Source organism: Rutidosis leptorrhynchoides, chromosome 5 (assembly GCF_046630445.1).
Source record: "Rutidosis leptorrhynchoides isolate AG116_Rl617_1_P2 chromosome 5, CSIRO_AGI_Rlap_v1, whole genome shotgun sequence".
In the NCBI taxonomy this organism is placed as follows: domain Eukaryota; kingdom Viridiplantae; phylum Streptophyta; class Magnoliopsida; order Asterales; family Asteraceae; genus Rutidosis; species Rutidosis leptorrhynchoides.
Window position 1 is genome coordinate 192,742,412 of NC_092337.1, and position 24,715 is coordinate 192,767,126.

Here is a 24,715-nt window from a genome sequence, read left to right on the forward strand (position 1 = left end):
CAACGTTAATCGAGCAATTAAACGATAAACGGTAATACAAGACATCATTAATTGAGCACTAGACTTAATTACACTATGTAATTGAACCAAAATCAGATCTAAAACAATTAGGGTTTTCAATTATACCTTAGAATCACAAATTGCAAGTACTATCGCGTAGAGGATGAAGAAAGCAACAACTTTAATGCACGAGACTTGTTCTAATTTTGAGTTTTGAGTGGTGTTCTTGTGGGGATGCAAATTTCTTGGATGGGGTTAGGGTATCAAGAGTGTATGTATTTTCTAGGTTAGGGCTAATTATGCACTAGCTTATATATGGTAATAAGTTTAATGAAGCACAAGCCCACAATTTAATAAGGAATGGAGCCCCATGGGATGGATTTTAGACAAGGGCTGTAAAAAGGAGTCCATGGGCTCACAAATGTTGCTAGAAAAGTTTCCTAAGTGTACCCATTAAGTGTCGTTAGCCTAAAACGCAAACCAGAATGTTAATCGTCAATTTCTCGCATTTTTATTCTATATGAATTCTAATAAATTGAAAGTATGTTTAAAACATAATAATTATATAAAAAAATTATTAAAAGTGAAATAAAATTCGTTTCGTAATTTTCTTGTATGCGTGCGGTCCGTTTCGAGTGCCGTTAACCGTACCGGGTCTCCGGAACGTTAACTAGTCGTTGAAACGAATTCACCGGGTTTAATTTACTAAATAAATAATAAACTAAATAAGTTTTTCATAAAGTAAATAATTATTAGAATTAATTATTGTATCGTTCTTCTGAGTTCCGTAGCCTGAAAAGCTTTCTAGGCGATTAACTCAATCGTGTCGTTTTCTAGGTATTTCGTTATCCGAAACAAGTTCATAAATTAATATAAAATATTAATCCAAGTTATCCAATAGGATCAAGTATGCATTTAAATCTATTAAACACATAAAGTCTAAGTAATCACCGTTAAACACTTAACGGACAAGTAACGATAGTAACGGAAAAAGTCGGGTTGTTACATAATTGGAGTAAATCTTTTTGCTTGGGAACTTGGATGTTACGGGTAGGGCAACGCTAAATTCCTTTGGTTAGGGTTGAGTAACTTTAGGTTCATTTGGTTTCGAGGATGTTTTTCTCGGAGTTACTGTTGACTTTGGAGAACCTCGTTCTTTTGGTTTGAGGTTAGAGGACCATTTGAGTGAGTTATCCAGGTGAACTTTTGAATTCATGGGGGATTTCCTCACTGCCTTTATAGACTTAGGAGGACTGTTGTCTTTTGGTTTTGGAACCTCCCTGGTCTTTGGTGTTTTACGTAAAGCATTCTTCGCGTACATTGAGGATTGGTACACTATGGGTTTGGGATTGGTCTTGGAAAAGGTCACCTGCTTTTTCATAGTCTTGGGTGTAGAAGTTAAAGCATTCGACCACTCAGACTTAGTAACTCGGGAACCAACTGACACATTTGATTTTAGAGTGTCAATGGAGGTCAGTAGGGTCTCAGTACCAGGACAAATCCTGTACGAACTAGATTTTGAATCAAAAGTGAATTTCCTACCAGTGGTGGGTCTATTGGGTTCAGAATATATGGTCTTGGTCACAAAGTCCATACTTTTTAGAGAATCACATTGATCATGCAAGGTCTCATTCTCTTTCTTAAGTAGATTCATATGAACTTTTAAATCCTGAATTTCTAAGACAAGGTCATTAATAGAAACTACAACAGAGTCTTGAAATTCATAAATGGGTTCTACTTTGGGAACTACATGCATTTTCTCAATATTTGCTAGAATTTTCTTGTAGGTCTCATAGTTAACCTGCAGATCTATGTTTTCTCGTTCTAGCTTGTCAACAAATTGAGTAAGGTCAGTCTCAGCATCCTGAGTTCCCAAAGAGATAGGTTCTTTCTTGGGTTGTGGTTTAAACTTAACTTCTGCAATCTTGGGTTGAGATTCTAAGAAGTGATCTAGAGATTTGGACCTAGATGATTCTAACCTACGTTCAACAATGTCAAACTTGGTCAAAAGAGAATCACTAAAGTCTTTGAATTCTTGTACTAGACCTTCAAAATTGATGGAGTCATTCACAGATTTTGGGTTTGAGTCCCGTGATTCAGTGTTCTTTGAAATCATTTCACAAAAATTAACAACTTGATTTACAATTTGATTTTCAAGTTTGTGAACATTGGAAGTCAGTTTGTTGTTTTGGGATTCAATGACAGAGATTTGGTGTTGTAAAGCCTTAATGATCATTTGAAATTTGAGTTCGTTGTCAAAATATTTGATTTTGTTTTCATCAAGTTAGTCCTCCAGACTGATGATGTATCTTTCTAAAACCAAGGTTGATAAATAGATTATACGTTTTTTAGAACTATTTTGAGCATTCAGACTTTCAAAATCATCGAATAAATCGAGAGGGGTGTTATATTATGAACCATCTTTTCTCATGTAAGTTGTATTTATTTTGTCATAAATTAATGACACCTCTCGTTTCATTTTTGTTGATCGATTGGCTATTCTCTCCTCAATCTCACTTTCATTGGCAAAAGTAAGACTCTCTGGCAAACCTGTCTAAATGTATCTACCATCATATAAACTAGGTTTGGCTTTGGAGATCTTGCATTGTATTTGAGGATTTTCAAACCCTAACCCCTGGTGTTTTCGGTAGGAGTTTTTGAGTCGATTCATGAACAGAGGTTGTTTAGAAATGTGACCATCTAAGACTACTTTAGATTGGTTAGTTTTGTAAAGTTTTTATTCAAGTAAACTTAGTTGGGTTTTTAAGTATAAGTTTTCTGTAACTAACTTAGAGCATTCAGAAGTCTTCTCGGCCGGGTCACTTAAAGGCTTTCTAGTTTTCTGTTCTACAGTCTCTAGGAAAAGTGTCTTAGAATCATTAAGCTTCTTAAGTTCTTTTTCAGCGTTGTTAACTTTTTTCATGAGAACTGCATTCCTCAGTTTAAAATATGTCCTTTCTATCCGTAGGGGTTTCACACTACTTTCTAGCTCTCTTAATTCGGTTACTTTGTCAGCTAGATCTTGTTTTACTTTCAAATAAGTATGATTTGAAAATTTTATTTCCAATTCTGATTTCAACCTAGAGTTCTCATTTTTTTAGTTCGCTAATTTGACTAGCAAATGATTTAAGGTCTCTATTCATCTTGGAAAAGTTGTCTACATACATATCAGGTAGTATAGGAAACACACATTCGTCATTAAAAGGCACAAATTCAGATTTAATGGCCAGTTTCATTTGAACAGGTGGGAGTGGGGTATGAAAAGCAGAGCTACATGCAATTGCATCATTTTGATCAATAGGTGTTTCAGGACAGGTTCGCATACATCAGATATAAACAGGGAATTATTATGCAGAGAGTTGTAATATTCATGAGTAATATCAGTGTATAATTGTACTTTTTCCTCAACATTAGAGGACACGTGATCATCACGATTTGACATGTTAATAGGACGGGTGCTCAACAAGGGTGTCAAGACAGACAAGGTTTACGAGCAAACCACGAAACGACATATAGAAATATCACTTTCTCCTCCTCAAAATATGATTCACGTGAATCAAATTTTGAAGATGAGGTTTCGTTGGTTTTCGTTAACTTTCCGTTAAGTGTCTGTTAAGTGCACGTTTTGGATTTCCCTCCAAAAAATTTTCAACAAAAATTTATGTCGTAAACTTTTGAGATATGGACTAATATGTGACCGAGGGGTTGAGGAAAAATTTTGAGTTTTTCCAAAATTTTCTGCCAAATTTCGTTCAAAATCGTACGTTTTCGGGTGGTTTTTGAGGCCGAAAAATTTTCTGTCGTGAAAATTTAAATCTCGCGTAAAAATCAACATTTTTTGGATTTAAAAGGTTTTCAGGCGGGTGGTTTTCGATCAGAATTTTTTGAGCACCAGGTTTTCTCGCAGGCTTTTCAGGCATGGTTTTTGGTCAAGTTTTCGAGCACCAGGTTCAAAGTTTTCGAGCACTTTTTATATAAGTTTTCGAGCAATATGATTTCGAGCACCAAGATTTCGAGCACCAGTTTTCGAGCTTTAGATTTTGAGCGCCAGGCTGTCTGTCAACTTTTTGTACTTTTTGTTCTTTTGTCCCTTGTACTTTTTATGACACCAAAAGGTCAAAGACGCTTTTCGGTGGGTATTATCTAGTGAATAAAGGAATTTCGGTGGGTATTATCTAAAAGACAAAATTATGGAGCCAAAATAAATTCAAATTTTAAAATTTTGGAGCCAAAATTTTGAGGTTTTCGAGCATAACAGTACAAAATCACAAGATTTCGAGCATAAGGAGTGGTTTTCAAGCACGAATTCTAACATCCCGCATTTTTCTGTTAAATTATTTTAACGCCCGTCTTTTTATTTTAAATAATATCCTTCGTGACTAGATACGTATCCTCCGTTAGCTAACATTCTTAATAATTTTCGTTATTGGATTATAACATCTCCCGTTAATGTGCGTATCTAAAATATCTCGTTTAGGTAATTCACGCACCCGCTTATAAACTAGAGGGACTAGACTTGCCAAAAGACCAAACCTTTGACTAGGTCAAAGTGGTCAACACCCACCTCCTTCTTTCATTTTCCATTTCATTTCCTTTTTCTTAAATACTTTCACCATTTTTCTCTCAATCTTCAAAACAAGAATTCATCATCTAAATTCGGATTAGGAGGCTAGCAACAAAACAAATTACATATTTGGAATCCTCTCTTCATCCTCTACAACTTGATACCTATTTTATCTCATTTGGGTAACTTTCTAAAATCACTAGATTTTGTGTTCTTAATGTTTTTGAATTATAAAGTTGTTAATTAGTGTCTATGGCTCAAGTCTAACATGAATATATGACTTGTATGCTCGATTTGTTGTTTTGGAGTAACTAGCATGAACTTGAAAATGGGTTTTCTTAATCTTTGATTTTGGATGAGTTAATGTTGTTAAATTGTTTAAGTTCATGTTTTAATTGTGTTACTAGTATCACTAGCTTCATTTTGATGCGTAGGTTGATTAAGTAAACTTCAAATACATGATTAGTGATTTTTGTGAATTTTGATTAGGGTTTGATGAACTTGAAATAAACTTTTGATACTTTGAATGCCATGAAATGTTGTTAGTAAGTGTTTAGTTGTATTGCATGAGTAATTACCTTCGAAACGGCATATCACATGTGTGGATTGGATTCCCGAATCATGTAATGCATTTCAAGAACTTGAAGCTTTGAAAATGGACCTTGAATGACCACTTGGCGAGAAATCGGTTATTGTAAATGATGTTTTCGCTTGATGAAAAGTAGTTAGTTTTGTTCCTTGTCAAATTAGCTTTCTAACGATATAAGGTGCGAGTTCTAAGTGTTAGCGGTTTGTAAAATATGCTTGAAAGTGTTTTGATTTGGGACTTGAACAATTGAGACTGACCAGGTACCAGCACACGACCAATGCCGCGACGCGGCAATCCTTGGTCGCGGCGCGACCTAAGCCGTGTCCAGCTTCTGACCTCCTTGGTCAAAATAAGAAAAATGTGTGGCATGCTATGGACCTCCGATTCACATGTAACTTGTTCTAACATGCTTATATATGAATAACTAGCACAGAAAAATAGTTCGGGACCCGACCTGAATGTGTTGACTTTTGTTGACTTTGACCCGACCAAAGTTTGACTTTTTGTCAAACTTAAACAAATGATTATGAAATCTTTTCTAACTTGTTTCTATACTTGTATCTTGCATGAAACTTGACAGATTGTTTCACATGCTACATAATCGAGTCGTAACGAGCCATAGGACTAATTGAACATCTTTGACCAATCGCGTTTACCGTTATTGATACAACCCTAATTGTTTAGGTCAAGACTAGCGTTTGTACTTTGCACATTACTTGTTAAAGTACCTTTTTTACTCTCGCACTCCAGGTGAGATCATAGTCCCACTTTTACTCTTTTGAACTTACATTTGAGATGAGAAAACATAAACATTTCTTTTTAACTAAGTGAACACAAGTAGTTAAAACAAACATTCTACATACGAGTTTAGAACAAAATCCTCAATTCGATTATCATTAGTTACTCTTGCAGTGTGTAAGTGTATGCGTGAACTTATGTTGTATGGCCATATGGGTTTGACAAACCCTCATCTCGGACGGTTCGCTACCGTCTACGGATGAAATATATTTTCGAGAAAAAGTGTTGTTCTAGCACTATTAATGGGGTTCAACGGACGGAATGTTAAGCCTTGATAATTGGGTGCTCGTGAAAATTAACTTTTAGAATGTACTACTATTTCATCAATGTTGCAAATCTTGTGGTTCGACTTACTTTTACTCACTTACTTACTTAAACCTATGATTTCACCAACGTTTTCTTTGACAGATTTCTATGTTTTTCTTAGGTCTTTGAACGATATGTGAAACATGCTTCCACTCATTATTTTGATACTTGCATTGGATGTCGAGTATATGTGCATACATGGAGCGTCTATTGACTTTATTTAAAACTGTGTCGCCTAGGTTTCATTTGTACTTATAACTTTGTAACGAAACTTTTGGTTGAACAGTTCTTGTAAACTTGGGAACAATCTTTATGTAAGAAATGAAGGCGACATTTTTTTTGGTCAAACGTCATTTTAAAGACTTACGACCATGCAATGGGACCTAAGTAGTCGGTGCCGTCAATGACGATTTGGTCGGGTCGCTACAAGTGGTATCAGAGCATTGGTTGTAGGGATTTAGAATTCATTGGTGTCGACCCCGAGTCATAGGGTACATTAGTGAATCTAGACTACAACCGGCATATAGACTTAACGTAGGAATTACTTGACTACTTGTGCATTTATACTCGAACTCTCCTACTCATATTTATTCTTATTCTACCTTAATCTCACGTTGACTAATTTGATTGACACGCCACCTTGACTATATGAAGTAATGTCGAATACACATATGAATTAGGGTAATATAATTTCCGGGATTATATTACGGTGACTCACATGGACGTTCTGACATTATGACATAAAGAATTTAAGGCGAGTCAAGGAAAAATTCTCTCTCTATCCTTATTCCATGCCACGGTTAGTATTGTTGAGAATACTAATCAACAATGATCTTGTGTCATGAAGGAACAATGGCTCACCAAGGCCAACACAATACTCCTCTAGAAACTCTAGAACAAGCTCTTCAACGAATGATAACCACCGCCGTGGGTGCGGCCGTGGCCGATCACTTTTCCAACAACAACAATCATGGAGCCGGTAATTCAAGCGAAAGTTGCTCCTACAAAAACTTCATGAAGTACAATCCTCCCACTTTTGATGGAACCGGGGGACCGGTTGCTCTCACCCGATGGTTTGGTCAAACGGAAGCCGTTTTTACCATAAGTGGTTGTTAAGACCAAGATAAGGTCAAGTTTTCCACCGTCACTTTCACCGGCGTTGCTCTCTCATGGTGGAATATGTATGTACAATCGGTGGATATCGATGAAGCCCACACACTCTCTTGGACCGAATTAAGAGAAAGAATGATCACTGAATACTTCCCGCGCGACGAAACTCGAAGGCTCGAACAGGGGCTAAGAAATTTAAAAACGGTCGGGAATGACCTCGAAGCTTATAATCAACGGTTTGTCGAACTAGCCTTAAGTTGCCCGAATCTCATGACTCCTGAATCCCTAAGTATTGAACTTTACATGGAAGGCCTCCCAAAGAGCATTCACCACGAGGTAGTATCATCCAAACCCGCTAACCTGCAAGAGGCTTTAACAATGGCCTGCCATATTATGGAAATGGTGGGTGAAATTAAAGTGCCGGCACTTACGGCCGAGAAACAATCGGGCGGCAACAAAAGAAAATGGGAAGCCTCTCAATCAAACAACTACAACCACAACAACTTCGTCGAGAAACCTTTCCCCTCCGGCGGCAAGAAAGGGTATGCCTAAAACCTGCCCTACTGTAACAAATGTCGCAAACATCATTTGGGTGAATGTGGCAAACCATTTTGCATCAGGTGTCAAAGAAGTGGCCATGTGGCCCATATTTGTAAAAGTACCATTACCGTCGCTCAAAAGACGCCCAATGCTCCAAGGGCGGTTGTTTGTTTCGAATGTGGCCACCCGGGTCATTATAGAAATGCGTGCCCAAAGAATAAAGCTAACCCCAACGCACGCCGTTGAACTTTCAACATCGACACCTAGGATGCCCGAGACGACGATGGACTAGTCACGGGTACGTTTCTTCACAACAACCCGCATATTTCATACTTATTCGATTCGGTTACCGTTAGATGTTTTATAACCAAGGCTATGACTCGTACTCTTTGCACTCCACCTTTTTCCTTTAAATACTACTTAGGCAATTTAAGTGACCAACGGAAAAATATTGTGTACCTATAAATTTTATCGGAGGATATACGTTAAACTTATTGGGTGGATAATTTGAATTGTGACTTGACACCTATAGAACTAAGGAGCTTAAAACCTATTCATTAAGGAGAAATGTTTCCCTACAATTATGTATAGATCATTGGAACTAAGTAACTTTCGGTTGAAAACCGATACCCTCTTCCTCGTATCCATGACCTCATGATTATTTACATGAATCTCGCGTATATTCCAAACCGACCTCTGTTCCAGTTATCATCAATTGAGAGATCAGGGAGAAGATGTCTCCTAACCCGCTTTTAGAACTCGCTACGATAGTTGTAAATTTCTTTTAGTACCGTTCGATTATCTAGGCCTTTGCCCGTATTCATAGGCCTCCTGAACCGCGTTTGTAAACTTATCTAGATGAATCCGTTATCGTATTTATAGATGATGTCTAAACCTATTCAAGTAAAGAAGAAAACGAACGACATCTCCGTCTTACGCTCAAACTCTTGAGAAAAGAGCAACTGTATGCCGAATTCTCCAAGTGAGAATTTTGGTTAAACGAAGTCTAATTTTTAGACCATGTTGTTAGTGGTCAAAGTATTTCAATGCATCTCGCAATCGGAACCACGCGTAATCGGGAAACCCTCACGACTCAGACTTGTATTCGTAAAATCTTAGATCTCGCCGGTTATTACTGAAGACTCATTTCTGACTTTTCTCGTGTTGCACGACCTTTAAACTCGTTAACTCACTGAGGGAAAAATTTAAACCTCTCCGTGTCCGAACTTCGAACATGATCTTTCACACAAACCTTACTAGCTAAATTCGTTTAGCACACTGGAACTCAAATATGGAAATATTTCTACTTGAAAGCCCTAAAGGCATACTCTCTCGACTCGAAATCAAGGAAACTGAAATTCTTTAATTTGCTCCAAAAATTTGAATACTTAATCATGGACCCGATCAACTTTCTCGTCAACACGTGCCACGTTACATAGCTCTGTTATTTCACCATTTTCCGCCTGATATTACTGGAACTTAAGATAACACCCAATCCAAGGATACTTCACTCTTCTTTGACTTATCATACAACTACGTGTACTATCTCGTTATCCTACCAAGCATCAACATTCGACCGCTAAGTGCGCGACATGGTTACCTCAAGGTGTGAACTCATCCTATTCTAAGTTCTCATTTCACTCCTGTCTTATCGCTCGCACTTCCGTGTAAGGAAACTTTTTATAAAACTTCTCAATGGAGAGAGAAACTCTTCACATTATATTAGTATTCGCCACGAGGGTGAATAGTCCTAACAACCATTTTCGGGAACCGATGGATCTTCCGCGGTGCGGACCTCTTGAGAAACGAAACCTGTTCAAACATGTTTTAAAGAAAATTCTAGCTTGGCAAGGGGTACCATCTCCATTAAAATTTCAGATCGGGATACTCGTCTCACTTCGAAATTCGGGATGCCTTACAAGGAACCTCGGGGACCCGTCCAAACATGAGTGTCGTGTATCATCCACAACCAACGGACCAAACAAACTTACGTTTCACATCTTGGAAAGACATGTTACAAATTTGTATTGTTGCCTTTAGTTGTCTCCTCTCGCATAGTAGTTACCACTCGTGTATTAACGCCGCACCTTTCGAAACCTTACATCACCACAAGTGTTGTCCTCCCATTTCATTGGACCGAAGTAGGTGACAAGCAAATCATCAGATCCAAAAGCATTTAAGAAATAACCGATGAGATAATTCAAGTCCGAGAAGGGCTCAAGACGACCCGTAATCACCAAAGGAGTTACACCAAGGTTAGATGAAAATCTCTCAAGTTCAAGGTCAGTAAACGCGTAACATACCTTGGGAAGGTGTAACCCGTTTCGAGAAATCGAGGAAAGTTATATCCGCAATATTGATCCTTTTGAAAATTTTGGGACGTATTGGAACCGCCTCCTACCATTTAGATCTCCTGACTCAATTAAAGTTTCCGTTTACCTTACATTTCGTGTAACAAACTTAGAGACGTATCCTGCAGAACAGGAACATGCTATCCTCCTAGATAAACCTACTATTGATGACAAACTCCCCTCCATGGGAAAACCGGTTGAAATGGTGGATCGTAAACCAAGCCTTAATACAACGTGAAACACCGACTATCCAAATTCGTGGAAATGCCCAAGGACATATCTTCACTTATTCATAGCATTGACAACGCAAGGTCTCGAGGAAGAGATATCGACTATTGCTTCCAACTTAATTTCGGGATGAAATTTCTTTTAAGGTGTGGGTAATGTAACATCCCGCATTTTTCTGTTAAATTATTTTAACGCCCATCTTTTTATTTTAAATAATATCCTTCGTGACTAGATACGTATCCTCCGTTAGCTAACATTCTTAATAATTTTCGTTATTGGATTATAACATCTCCCGTTAATGTGCGTATCTAAAATATCTCGTTTAGGTAATTCACGCACCCGCTTATAAACTAGAGGGACTAGACTTGCCAAAAGACCAAACCTTTGACTAGGTCAAAGTGGTCAACACCCACCTCCTTCTTTCATTTTCCATTTCATTTCCTTTTTCTTAAATACTTTCACCATTTTTCTCTCAATCTTCAAAACAGGAATTCATCATCTAAATTCGTATTAGGAGGCTTGCAACAAAACAAATTACATATTTGGAATCCTCTCTTCATCCTCTACAACTTGATACCAATTTCATCTCATTTGGGTAACTTTCTAAAATCACTAGATTTTGTGTTCTTGATGTTTTTGAATTATAAAATTGTTAATTAGTGTCTATGGCTCAAGTCTAACATGAATATATGACTTGTATGCTCGATTTGTTGTTTTGGAGTAACTAGCATGAACTTGAAAATGGGTTTGCTTAATCTTTGATTTTGGATGAGTTAATGTTGTTAAATTGTTTAAGTTCATGTTTTAATTGTGTTACTAGTATCACTAGCTTCGTTTTGATGCGTAGGTTGATTAAGAAAACTTCAAATACATGATTAGTGATTTTTGTGAATTTTGATTAGGGTTTGATGAACTTGAAATGAACTTTTGATACTTTGAATGTCATGAAATATTGTTAGTAAGTGTTTAGTTATATTACATGAGTAATTACCTTCGAAACGGCATATCACATGTGTGGATTGGATTCCCGAATCATGTAATGCATTTCAAGAACTTGAAGCTTTGAAAATGGACCTTGAATGATCACTTGGCGAGAAATCGATTATTGTAAATGATGTTTTCACTTGATGAAAAGTAGTTAGTTGTGTTCCTTGTCAAATTAGATTTCTAACGATATAAGGTGCGAGTTATAAGTGTTAGCGGTTTGTAAAATATGTTTGAAAGAGTTTTGATTTAGGACTTGAATAATTGAGACTGACCAGGTACCAGCACCCGACCAATGCCGCGGCGCGGCAATCCTAGGTCGCGGCGCGACCTAAGCCGTGTCCAGCTTCTGACCTCCTTGGTCAAAATAAGAAAAATGTGTGGCATGCTATGGACCTCCGATTCACATGTAACTTGTTCTAACATGCTTATATATGAATAACTAGCACAGAAAAATAGTTCGGGACCCGACCCGAACGTGTTGACTTTTGTTGACTTTGACCCGACCAAAGTTTGACTTTTTGTCAAACTTAAACAAATGATTATGCAATCTTTTTTAACTTGTTTCTATACTTGTATCTTGCATGAAACTTGACAACTTGTTTCACATGCTACATAATCGAGTCGTAACGAGCCATAGGACTAATTGAACATCTTTGACCGATCGTGTTTACCGTTATTGATACTACCCTAATTGTTTAGGTGAAGACTAGTGTTTGTACTTTGCACGTTACTTGTTGAAGTACCTTTTTTACTCTCGCACTCCAGGTGAGATCATAGTCCCACTTTTACTCTTTTGAACTTACATTTGGGATGAGAAAACATAAACATTTCTTTTTAACTAAGTGAACACAAGTAGTGAAAACAAACATTCTACATACGAGTTTAGAACAAAATCCTCAATTCGATTATCATTAGTTACTCTTGCAGTGTGTAAGTGTAGGCGTGAACTTATGTTGTATGGCCATATGGGTTTGACAAACCCTCATCTCGGACGGTTCGCTAACGTCTACGGATGAAATATATTTTCGAGAAACAGTGTTGTTCTAGCACTATTAATGGGGTTCAACGGACGAAATGTTAAGCCTTGATAATTGGGTGCTCGTGAATATTAACTTTTAGAATGTACTACTATTTCATCAATGTTGCAAATCTTGTGGTACGACTTACTTTTACTCACTTACTTACTTAAACCTATGATTTCACCAACGTTTTCGTTGACAGATTTCTATGTTTTTCTCAGGTCTTTGAACGATATGTGAAACATGCTTCCGCTCATTATTTTGATACTTGCATCGGATGTCGAGTATATGTGCATACATGGAGCGTCTATTGACTTTATTTAAAACTGTGTCGCCTAGGTTTCATTTGTACTTATAACTTTGTAACGAAACTTTTGGTTGAACAGTTCTTGTAAACTTGGGAACAATCTTTATGTAAGAAATGAAGGCGACATTTTTTTTGGTCAAACGTCATTTTAAAGACTTACGACCACGCAATGGGACCTAAGTAGTCGGCGCCGTCAATGACGATTTGGTCGGGTCGCTACACAAATTTTGCACAATTTGAAGTTTTTCGAGCATAATATATCTGATCAGTTTCAAGTTTTCGAGCAAAACGAACCGGGTTTTAAAGCATTAAGTTCAGGTTTTAGAACACAATTTTCAAGGTTTCGAGCATATAACACATTAAATCAGTAAGTAGTAGCAGTTTGTTCACTGATTCAATCAAATTTAACAGTTTTAAGTTTTCACAAGTTAAAATTCTGGTTGTTTTGACATGAATATGTTCGAGAAGTTCATACAAAGCAGTGGGTTTTATGAGTTTATGAGTTGAACGAGATAGTGGGTTTTATGAAGTTAACTTCAAGATTCAAACATAGAGTTCAAGCACATATATAAATACACACGAATTATAACTTCAAACAGTGGGTTATAAGTACGTATATAGGTTCGATTTTAAGCACAAAATCAAGTAGTTTAAGTGGTTTATCAACAAGTATGTTATGAAACAAGTATTAAACCAACAAAAATAACAAGATGAGTTGAGTTATATAGGTACCTAAACCGAAATCGAGCACATACACTTTAGAAACGCGATGGAGACCTTCAATCAACGGATCTTCTATGCAAAGAGCTTAGACCCGCTCTGATACCAATTGTTAGTCCCAATATGATGATTACCGATTAGTTTTGTGAAGTATTAGTGGGTTTGGGTTGTTTAGATATGATAAGAACTAGATAGAGAAAGTAATACTTGAGAGAATAACTAGAATATTATCATTAACTCAACTAGTTACAAATGGGTGTGGGAGGTTGCTTTTATACTAGCAACCTCCAAGTGGTAACTTGACATGGTAAGTTACATTTACTATGGTAAAGTAGCTAAAATACATTAATAAGTAAATTACCTATTACATTAGTAAGACTAAAACCACAAGCCACATATAATAGACAATATTCATTGTCAACAAATTGAAAAATACAACTAATCTAATACTTTTACAATTTGAAATAAACCAACTTACAAAATTATGTAATTGGAAAATAAATACAATACAACTTTGGCATCATGGCCTCTCAATAAATCAATAACCAACATGGCTTAAAATTGTCATGACCAACAATCACACAAAATCAACACATATAGGCTATGTATGCAATCAAAATTTTAATAACTACATTATTAAAAGCTACATATGGCTTTTTCATGGATACAATACATGAGTATAATTATGGAATAAAACAATCAACAATTATAACAATATTTAAGTCATAACAATTAAATCTACAATTTAAAGCCGTGATATTCTTTCAATCATATTTGTGTTTCATGGGGTTAAGTCTAAATCAACCGAGTTGACATTAAAAGCCAAAAAGGTTTTAACTTTCACCACTGCACCACAAAACTAAATCTAAAGAATAATCGCACGACAATTATAACGGTGTAAAAGCGGCTCTGATTACCACTGATGAAAAACCGTGTGTACTTTTAAAATTTATAAACGCAGCGGAATATGAAAAATAAACATATTTTTTTTATTTTTAATAATAAACATCTTTTATTATTTATAAACTTTCAATTAAATATTCACACGATAATCGGTTCCCAACAACATCCAATTACACCACTAATAATTGTCAAATAATATAAATTCACAAACTGGAGTTTAGATGTACCTTTAGCGAGCGATGCAAGAACCGTATAAACAACTATCCACATCTAGGATGAAATACATATTCAAAGTGTATGAATATCTCTATGGTTGATCCACACAGCACGTCAAACAACACTAATCAGAAAAAATTATGACGAAAAATAATTTTTATCTTCTGTAACTCATGTACAGCAAGACCACCACCAACAATGTTAGATGAGATTTTGACTTTTCAATATTTATGACAAGATGTTGGTTATTCACAAATAGAATTTAGAAAATAAAATTGACGGCTCCAATTTTATTCTCCTTTTTCGTTTTTGCGGCAGCACCACACACAACCTTTTCGTGGTCTTTTATAAACTTAAAAAACAAAACCCTTTTATAAAAGTTTGTATTCTTTGGTTGCTTGCACTGTCTCACAACAAATGAGCCAAAACCATTTATATACTCCGTATGTGGTTTATGCATTTATCAAGCAAAAATAACATGGCCCCTTTTTGTGAGTCTGTCGCATGACACCAAAAGCTCAAGAGGCTTATTTAAATATCTGTTTAACATTAATTAAAAATAGTTCATCTAATTATTTGGTGGCGTTAAACAGTTTATATTTAATTAAATCGTATTTAATTAAACTATTCTTTTTGAACTATAGATTATAAATGTATATCAACAATATATAATAATTGATGTTTAAATGCTAAAGTTTGTGACCTCATAGGCTTGCATATAAGCGATAATATAGATTTATGTTATGATATGCAGACTAAGTCAACACTTTGAGTGTTTATGGATGGAGTTCAATTTGTGGTTACATTTTTTGGTTATTTAGAGGTTGTTCTCATTATTACACTGTGTGGTTATAAAATGTGACAACTACCCTTGAACCTTTTTCTGGGGCGTGAGACTAACAGAGACAGATCATTATCACATGAACTACATCACAAGTTATTTAACATTATATTAATCGGTTGAAACCAAAAATACAAATCGTAAAATAACTGTAGTGGATTTGGAAGACTTCCTTTAATAAATAAGTTTCGACAGATACATGGGTTTAGTCATACAATCAATAAATTTGTGTTAGCTAAAAAATAAAAATATATATTGTGTAGAAAACATTATCTTGATAAATATATTTTGTAGGTACATGAGTTTAGTCATAAACTCAATTTAAACGAAATATACTACCTTTCGAACCGTTTACTCTTAATTTTAACCATGAGAGGCCTAGAGATGGAACAAGGTGATCAACCTTTCGGGGTTTAAAGTTTTCACGGGTCCAAGTTTTTTATATATACAGACAAAATCAGAAATTCGTGAAACATGGGAAGTAGGGAAACAAACTGAAACAACGAAGGCGAAACACAATAGGTCCAAAAACAACAATTAAATGTCTCCAAAAATAAGAAATCAAAATCCATTAGCATTTTTTTGATCCGCTTTTAAATAAGTTTATGTTATTTGTTAAGGCCTAAGGAACTTTTTTCATCTTGACTTAAATTTTCGAGACCGACCCTAATTTTAACATCTATGATTTAACGTATAAATATTGTTATACTTTGGAGCAAATGAACATATTTGAATTTTTTTAAATAATTAATTTTTTTTTTCTATATATATTTAAATTCCACAAATACCACACAACCCCCGTTCAAAAGGATCCATGCTTTACTTCAAGACTTCAACCCTACTGTGTGGTGGTTGAATCACTCTCCAAGCCTACAACCCGACCCGACCAAACTACCACCTACCCCACTTTCCATACTACAAATACAAGCCTTGCCAATTCCCACAATCAACCCTAGCCAGTGAACAATTTTCTCTAGATTAATAGTTAATACACGCAATACGTGTGTAACCAACTTTTAAATAAAATATGGCCCCAATATCCTTGAAATGGGACGGAAATTCGTTGCACGAAAAGTTCGTTCGGGATGAGGACGAACGTCCAAAAGTTCCATACAACAAGTTTAGTAACGACATTCCTGTAATCTCAATTAAGGGAATCGACAATTTGGAAGGTCAATGTAGAGCGGATATTTGTAAAAAGATCGTTAAAGCGTGCGAGGAGTGGGGGATATTTCAAGTGATAGATCATGGTGTTGATGTAAAGCTACTTTCGGAGATGACTAAATTGGCAAGAGAGTTTTTTGCGCTGCCGGCAGAAGAGAAATTCCGGTTCGATATGACTGGTGGGAAGAAAGGAGGTTTCATTGTTTCTAGCCATCTTCAAGTAATAATATTACTTCAATTTTTAACTTGAATTTTTAGAAATGATAATGATTATCCTTTTAATTAAGTTCATAGGGTTGATTAAACTCTAATATATATACGTTAAGTAATTTTACTCAGATCATATTAAGCTGAATATCCTTTTAAAAACTTAATAACATTAAATAATTTTAGGCGCGTAATACATAATATAGGTATTTATCAAAATACAAAGATATACAAGAAACCTTCATTACCAAGGTTTATGGCTAATTTTTTTTATATGTTGACTTTTTATGAAAGCGGGTTTATGCCAACTTTTTAAATTATATTTCAGATCAAATACTCAACTCAATAATCTTATGGCATATGGATTGCAACATGTCAACATGTACCCGTCACTAAAAAATTATCATGTGAAATTGTACCAAATAATGTCACCTAATGAACTTGATTAGATCGAGATCAAGCGTGTGGCTATATATTCTATGCAGGGTTTAAAAAAATGGAAACGCGCCCTGAGGCGTTTCCCCTTTTTGAGGCGAGACGTACCCAGTGGCGATTCTAGAATTAAAATTCAATCGGATCCCGAATTTTTTTCAGTACTAATTATATTTGGATGCTATTTTAGTAATAGTTTACTTTCAATAAACTACAAATTCGGATAATACATGGGGTCCATGTAGTTAAATTTAATGATGTCTTGTATAATTTAAAAGTAAAACTATAAATTTGAAAAATATATGGGGTCCTGCAATTAAATTTAGTGGTGTCCAATACAATTTAAAGGATATTTTTTACTAAAAGTTTTTAAACTAGTGGTGTCCTGTGACCCCACGAGAATATAGGTTAATTCGCCACTGGACGTACTTCACGAGGCGAACCGAGGCGTACGTTCGAGACGGACCTAATAAAAAATCTTCATACAGTATTTATTATATAAATACATATTTTTACTATATATATTTATAATTTATTTATTATTTTTATTATTATTATTAATTATTATTATTATATACATTAAAAACTTACTGGTATTATTTATTATATAAATAAACTTTACATATATTAAAGTCTAGTCCAGTTACTAATTTAGCCCACTAGTTCCTAGGCCCAATGGCTGAATACAAATATAATTACAAGCCGTCATCAGTTCAGAAATCCTAGTCTCTCTGTTCACCAACCATCCACAATCTTACACTACCATCTTCAATCTTCAACCTTGTTTAATTCCAACCCCATTGCGGTGTTTTTTGCTAAACACAATGAGGCGCACGCCTCATCAATGTAAACGCCGCAACACAAAAATGAACCGCCTTGGCATATGAGGCGTACGTTTTTTAAAGACCATCGAGGCGTACATATCGAAACGGAATTTTCCAAAAACGTACTAAAGTGCACTTCAAGGCGTACGCCTCGACGGTTTTTTTAAACCATTATTCTATGGATTTTATTAATGGGTCATTAAGGTTTATTATTATATTGAACAAAGCGATAAATATAATTTTTTTGTACTTTAACGACGGTGGTTGAGGTTTTCGTTAGAAAAATTCATATTCTAATCACGTTTTAAAATTAATCACAAAGTATAAAAATTTATTTTTAACACCGTCTATTCTTTTTTGATTTTTATATTCATATTTATTTATACTTATTTATGAAAACTTTATATTATAAATATATAAATTAAGTTATATATTAAGTTATATATAATTTGATTAAACATATGCTCATTCATCTTATTTAAATTATGGAGTATTAGATAGTAGATAATTACATTAGTATTACAATCACATTAACTATTTCAGTTGACTAAATATTTTCTTGTGGTTATTTTCGACCCAATATTAATTAATTTTGAGGTCTTTTAATGCATGATGTACGTAGGGAGAAGTGGTGCAAGATTGGAGGGAGATTGTTACCTATTTCTCGTACCCAATAAAAGGAAGAGACTACTCAAGGTGGCCCGATAAGCCAAAAGAGTGGAGGACTGTTACTGAGAAATATAGCCAGGAGTTAATGGGCTTGGCCCATAAGCTGCTACAGGTATTGTCTGAAGCAATGGGCCTTGAAAAAGAGGCTCTAACAAAAGCCTGTCAAGATATGGACCAAAAGATTGTGGTAAATTATTATCCAAAATGTCCACAACCCGATCTAACTTTGGGCCTGAAACGACATACTGATCCTGGAACGATCACGTTGTTACTTCAGGACCAAGTTGGTGGGCTTCAAGCAACGCGTGATGGGGGTGTGAGTTGGATTACAGTTGAGCCTGTTGAAGGGGCTTTCGTCGTTAATCTTGGTGATCACGGACACGTAAGTACTCATCATTTTTACTTATAGCCATAAATATATCGTTAAACCTTATTCATTCAAGACACGTAATAATAAGGGTTTGGTTTTCAATAGTATTTGAGCAATGGGAGGTTCAAAAATGCAGACCACCAAGCCGTGGTGAACACAAACACTAGTCGATTATCAATAGCAATGTTTCAGAACCCTGCACCAGACGCAATAGTCTACCCGCTAAAGATTAATGAAGGAGAAAGCTCGATTATGGAAAAACCGATAACTTTTTTGGATATGTACAAAAAGAAGATGAGTACGGACCTGGAGATGGCCCGGCTAAAGAAGCTAGCTCAAGACAAGCAACAAATCATGGAGATATTTGCTTGAAATCTCAATCAAATTCTGCTTTCTTTCGAGTATACATGAGTTCGCAGGGAGTTATCAAAAGAGTTGGAAATGACTAGCGGAAGTGTCATTGTTACATATAATAACAACTTTGAGCTATGTGTTAATAATGTTGAAACATTGGGTCTTATTAATTACCATGATTATATTATATGATATTATGAGTATGGATTGTTTCTGTTGCTTTCATATAGTATTTGATTAATGCTATGAATCAATGAGGATCCATACACTATTAACTTTTGAGTCAAATGTGTTTCTGACTTTTGAGTATATTGTATGATACAAGAAAACACGTTTATTGTTCGACTAAAATGTATTAATGTAATACTCCCCTACCTAGGCCCTATCCATATTAATACTACTCAGAATATATTTTCTTTTCAAATTTAACTTTAACTAGTCCGGTCCGGCCCGCGCGATGCGGTGGGGTATTTCGGCCAGCGTATTCATATTTAACGCAATTTTATTTACGGAAGGGAAAACGGCCCATGTGTTATGCGTCGTTGTTGGTGTCGTCGTCTTTAGTGTTTTTTAAAATCTGTTCAGTTCATACGTAGTTAGTTTCTTTTCGTTGATGAAGTTATTTCGAGCCTGATGGTGTCGGCGAAAAAATTTAACTCGCGGGGAGCAGGAAGATACGGGGTGTCGTTGTGTTTATCGTTTTTTTAAAAAATGTCTGTTTCGAACGTAGTTAGTATCGTTTTGTTCATAAAATTATTTCGAGTCTAACGGTGCTGTCGGAAATTTTTTTTTGTAAGTGTGTAAAAGTTGGAGAGGGTGTTTTGCCTTTTTTGAGATTGGTTTTGGTTGAATGTCGTTTCATATGGTGGGGTGGTCAAAACTACCACAACCCCCACCACAATTCCCCCACAATTACTATATGTATATAAATAATATTATATAATATAATTATTTTTTATTGTATTAAATGTCTCTACATTTTACAAAGCACATAGATTATGTGCTGACTTGTCACGCTTACCATGAAAATCAGAACCTTAATCTGACATGTAAATTTCTTATTAAATCAGGATTAATAATATTAAACATAAAAAAATGACAAGTGTCCCTTTTAATTTGGATTAAATACAAAACCTATGTGAATCAGTTTTTTGACTCACGATATCTTTGCTGAAACCGTCCACTCCCTCTCTCTCTCTTTAAAAATGAAAACCTCCAAATCCTTTTCACCATCGATCATCTCTTCATGCCGCCATATTAGGCGACACCACTATCACCAATGAATCCGTGACGTTTTCTTCCGCATAACCGTACAAATTTTATATATTAACGTCGGTTTCTTAGAATTCGCCGAAAAAAATATCCGGTGACTGGAATACATCGGAAGACGAACAAATAATCCGTTATTTCCTGGGTTTCATTCGATTTTTCAATTGAAGATCACGTCATCTGTTACCTCATCTTTTTTATCAATCCTCAGTTTCAAACGGGGTTAATTTTATTATACTATCAGATCTTTTTCCTAATTGTCCTTTTTCACAAGATCTGCTTCAGTTCCGATCTTAATAAATGCATTTAATATACAAGATTACAATCAGGTTTCATAATCTGATTGTTCAAACAATATAAACACTTTTAGTAGCGGAATCGTGACGACTGAAGTATACTGTTCGTACAAAGTCATCTTCCACATCAAATTAGGGTTTTTGCGGTAATTTTCTTTTTAACGATTATGTTTCTTATCAGTATTTATATATTTGATTGTATTTATTTCCAACGAGGTAATATTTAACCTTAGTATTCATTATTTCAGGCGAACATTGCCTATTTGTACCATCGTAGTATCTGATGTTGTTCCAAGTTGATCGGAGTTTGGCAGAAGCTCATACTTTCAATGGTAATCCAAGGTAAATACAATTTGTAATTTACCTTTTCTATCGAATGTAATTTTGATTCTAATTCATTTATATATTTCTGATTTTATATTTATGTCATGTAATATATAGCGTTTAAACATTTTATAGTATAAACTGAATTTTTTTTATCCATAAATGAAATATGCTCAATGTTGTTGTAGAAAGCAGCTGCGGGAATTAGACTATTATTCCAATTGGACTGGGGATTCTTTAATGGCAAGGGCCAGGTATGCAATTTGTGCATTGTTAACTTTTATAATCATTGTATTATGTTATAATCTGATATTTGCAAATCACCTAATATAATTGATTTGAGAAGATGTAGTCATATTGTAAAGCGTAATTTATCTTAATGTTTGAAGGTTTAATGTGGTTGTTCCTGGAGGTGCAGTTAGATAGAAAGTAGCTTTAAATCAGTAGGTAAGGAAGGTCTTTTTCTTAGTTATTAGTGTGTCTTGCTATTACCTTTATTATATGTAGTTAGGTTTAGCAATGTTATGAAGTAATATGTTGTACATGTACATGAAAGAATTCTGAATAATGCATTTCACATTTCAAGAACCATGTTATATATATGGTCTTTGTCTTGGCACTATAACATGTTAAACAAGTAACTGAACATAGCAAAAAATTGACCTGAAGATGCATTAATAAGGCACATATGTAAGCTTTCAAATAACAAACAAGTAGAAACAAATTAGAAGATATCTACTTTACATTACAAATTCTAACAATAAGTTTCAATAACACACTAATAAACAGAGCTAGCTTGGTCTTGAAATTAAACACTTCCAATTTATGTAGATTTTTTATTAGAGGTGGCAGTTTCAATCCACTTACAATTGAATGATGGTGGAGTGTAGTTATGCTATTCTTTGTTTGGTCTAATAACAAAAGGTTGGCTGGAAGGGAAACGTGTCCAATGGGTTGAACCAAACAGGCTCATAGTCACCGAAAGTATAATTTAAATGCATACAACTTACCTAAAGTTCACTATACTTGACATGATTCACAACCCACCTATTATGACATATCTAATAGAGGATTGGATTTCAATCCAATTACATAATGAATGGTAAATTTGGATTTTTTCTATGGTCAGTGGATCACTGAATTGAATGTCATCACACCTAAGCCTTTTAGTAAATGTAACAAGAACCCAATACCTCAATTTTCAACTATATGAATTTAACTATTTAGTCTGAAATTCATTCGTTTTTTAAAACGAACATAAAAAAGCAAATGTTGTATGTTCTACCTTAATTATGTGTCAACAAAGTTATTGGTTGATCATTTTCAGACCGGAAAGTAGTATGCCAAAGTTTACTATTTGTTAAAGACAAATACTACCACAAAATTGTAAAATCTTGATGGCTTTTGTAGTCGTTATAGATCCATTCGTTTGTTACCATTTACTTTGTGTTTAACTTTTATTAGTCTCATTTTTAAGTATTGTCTTATCAATTAATTGGGAACATTATCTCGCACAAACAAGATTTACAAGGTGAAACTGTTGAATCTTTCATGTTTTTAATGTTTTTGTGCATTTAGTAATTCGATTCTCGATCTGTTATATCCTTTTAGTTAAATTCAGTTAGTTGTATGTTTACATTTTTAATATTTTGTTTTTTATTTTCATAAATAATGTGTATAGTTAGAGTTTATCGTTTTTGAGATCTTATATCACTTATGTGGTTATGGTTAATGTTTTAAATTCGGGTTGAAAATGGTCATGGTATGTACTAGCATATTCATACACATTCTTTCTAAATTGAGAAATTTTTGAAAACTAAACTTACTCTTATAGGAGAAAAGTGTAAGATCACTTGTATCCACTAATATATGGTGGTCTGAAATATAAGTTCTTGAATATAGGTATTGGCAGCGTAAACGTGGTGTTTTGGTGTTCTGCTGGGGAGAAGATGTTTGTAAAAAAAGGGGTCGGTGATCCCCGAGAAGAGGTTGCAGTTTGTTGATTATGTGGTGGGGTAGGAAAGGAATTAAGGTTTGTAAATGGGTGGCACTGATTTGATATTCAAAAAAGGTACGAGTTTGGTTCTCGAGGTCTGATTAACCATAATTGTGTCGTTTAATAAAAAATAGAATTATCTGGATGATAATTCTCTTTGCTACCAGATTTAAATAATGAAGCTACTTAAACGACACAGGTGTGGACTACTGCAATTTTTATTATGGACATGTTAGATAGGTGTGTTGTATGTAACTATATGGGTCATGCATATGGTCTATTTGTAAGCATGTAGGCCGTTTATACAATCTATGTATTTGTAGCTAGGGTGTTGGGTAGGGTGTTCAATGTTAGAATATGGGTCATGAATTACTGTAACGATTGAAAGAATTATGAAATGTTTAACCAGTTTTGTGTGATGTTAGTTAAAAACATGTGAAGTTGCTCATGTTTTGTGTTATTTTCTTTTGTGATTCATGGTTCTGAATTCTAATGATCTGTGTATGGTTGTTATTGTTATAGGTACGCGTAAGTTGCTTTGTCCTTTAACACGGGTTCATAATTCCTTTTCCTTGGCCTAGCTGCGCTTATGTATTTAACTTTCAGAACAGCAAGATTATGTAATTAACTTTTGTAATAACTTTCATAACAACATACTTATTTGCAGGTCAAGTACATGTTGATACGGTGGTACATCTCCAACTCACGTTGCCTGTTTGGATGTCAATCATTCAAATTTCATGGTATTCATTCAATTGTTTGTGAAAACTTAATGTAGATTTATGTAATCATTGCTCTACGTTAACGGAACTTAGATCTGACACTTTTGATGTCGGATATACTTAGTTTTTGCCTTTTACTATTATCCAACTTGCTGTATATACAAATCTTGATAATGTGAATCATCAATCATTTTTTAATAACATGGGTTTCTAAGCTCATTAGACAAGATAAGCAGACTCTCTTGGTCTCCATTTATGCAACAAAAATTAGATTTCGTCATATATTTACATATGCAAAAACATATTTACAACTTCTGCCGAGCCTTGATAAAACACATTTACATCTTTTCTTATAGTACATAACATGACTAAAGTGATTAAACTGCTATCAACAACAAAAAATGTACAAATAGTAATGATTAAGAAAATTATTTTTTAGAGTTACCGTGCAACGCACGGGCTCTTAAAATCTAGTTATTCTTTATATTACACGAATTAATCATCCTCTTCTTTTAAAATTACATCGATCTTACTTGACTTACTTAAAATTGTACGCTAATGGTACCCGATTTATTTAAAATGCTCGTTAATAAGATGGACCATCAACAA

General features: G+C 34.8%; 1 protein-coding gene and 1 long non-coding RNA gene across 4 annotated transcripts; both read left to right on the forward strand.

The window, feature by feature from the left end:
- The first annotated feature begins 16,487 nt into the window (after positions 1–16,487).
- LOC139847416 (naringenin,2-oxoglutarate 3-dioxygenase) lies at positions 16,488–19,559 on the forward strand. The gene is made up of 3 exons (XM_071837088.1): positions 16,488–16,863; positions 18,729–19,157; positions 19,251–19,559. The coding sequence occupies exons 1-3, from the start codon at positions 16,507–16,509 to the stop codon at positions 19,515–19,517; spliced, it is 1,053 nt and encodes a 350-aa protein (XP_071693189.1). The 5' UTR covers positions 16,488–16,506; the 3' UTR covers positions 19,518–19,559.
- Positions 19,560–20,678: 1,119 nt separating this feature from the next.
- Positions 20,679–24,308, forward strand: LOC139847109 (uncharacterized). Of its 3 annotated transcripts, none has more exons than XR_011759310.1 (6): positions 20,679–21,210; positions 21,313–21,406; positions 21,577–21,642; positions 21,778–21,835; positions 23,291–23,975; positions 24,052–24,308. It is a non-coding gene; the product is annotated as an uncharacterized lncRNA (long non-coding RNA). The 3 variants fall into 3 exon arrangements; XR_011759309.1 differs by lacking the exon at positions 21,778–21,835 and having other exon boundaries at positions 23,291–23,459; positions 23,907–23,975; XR_011759308.1 differs by lacking the exon at positions 21,778–21,835.
- Positions 24,309–24,715: the final 407 nt, after the last annotated feature.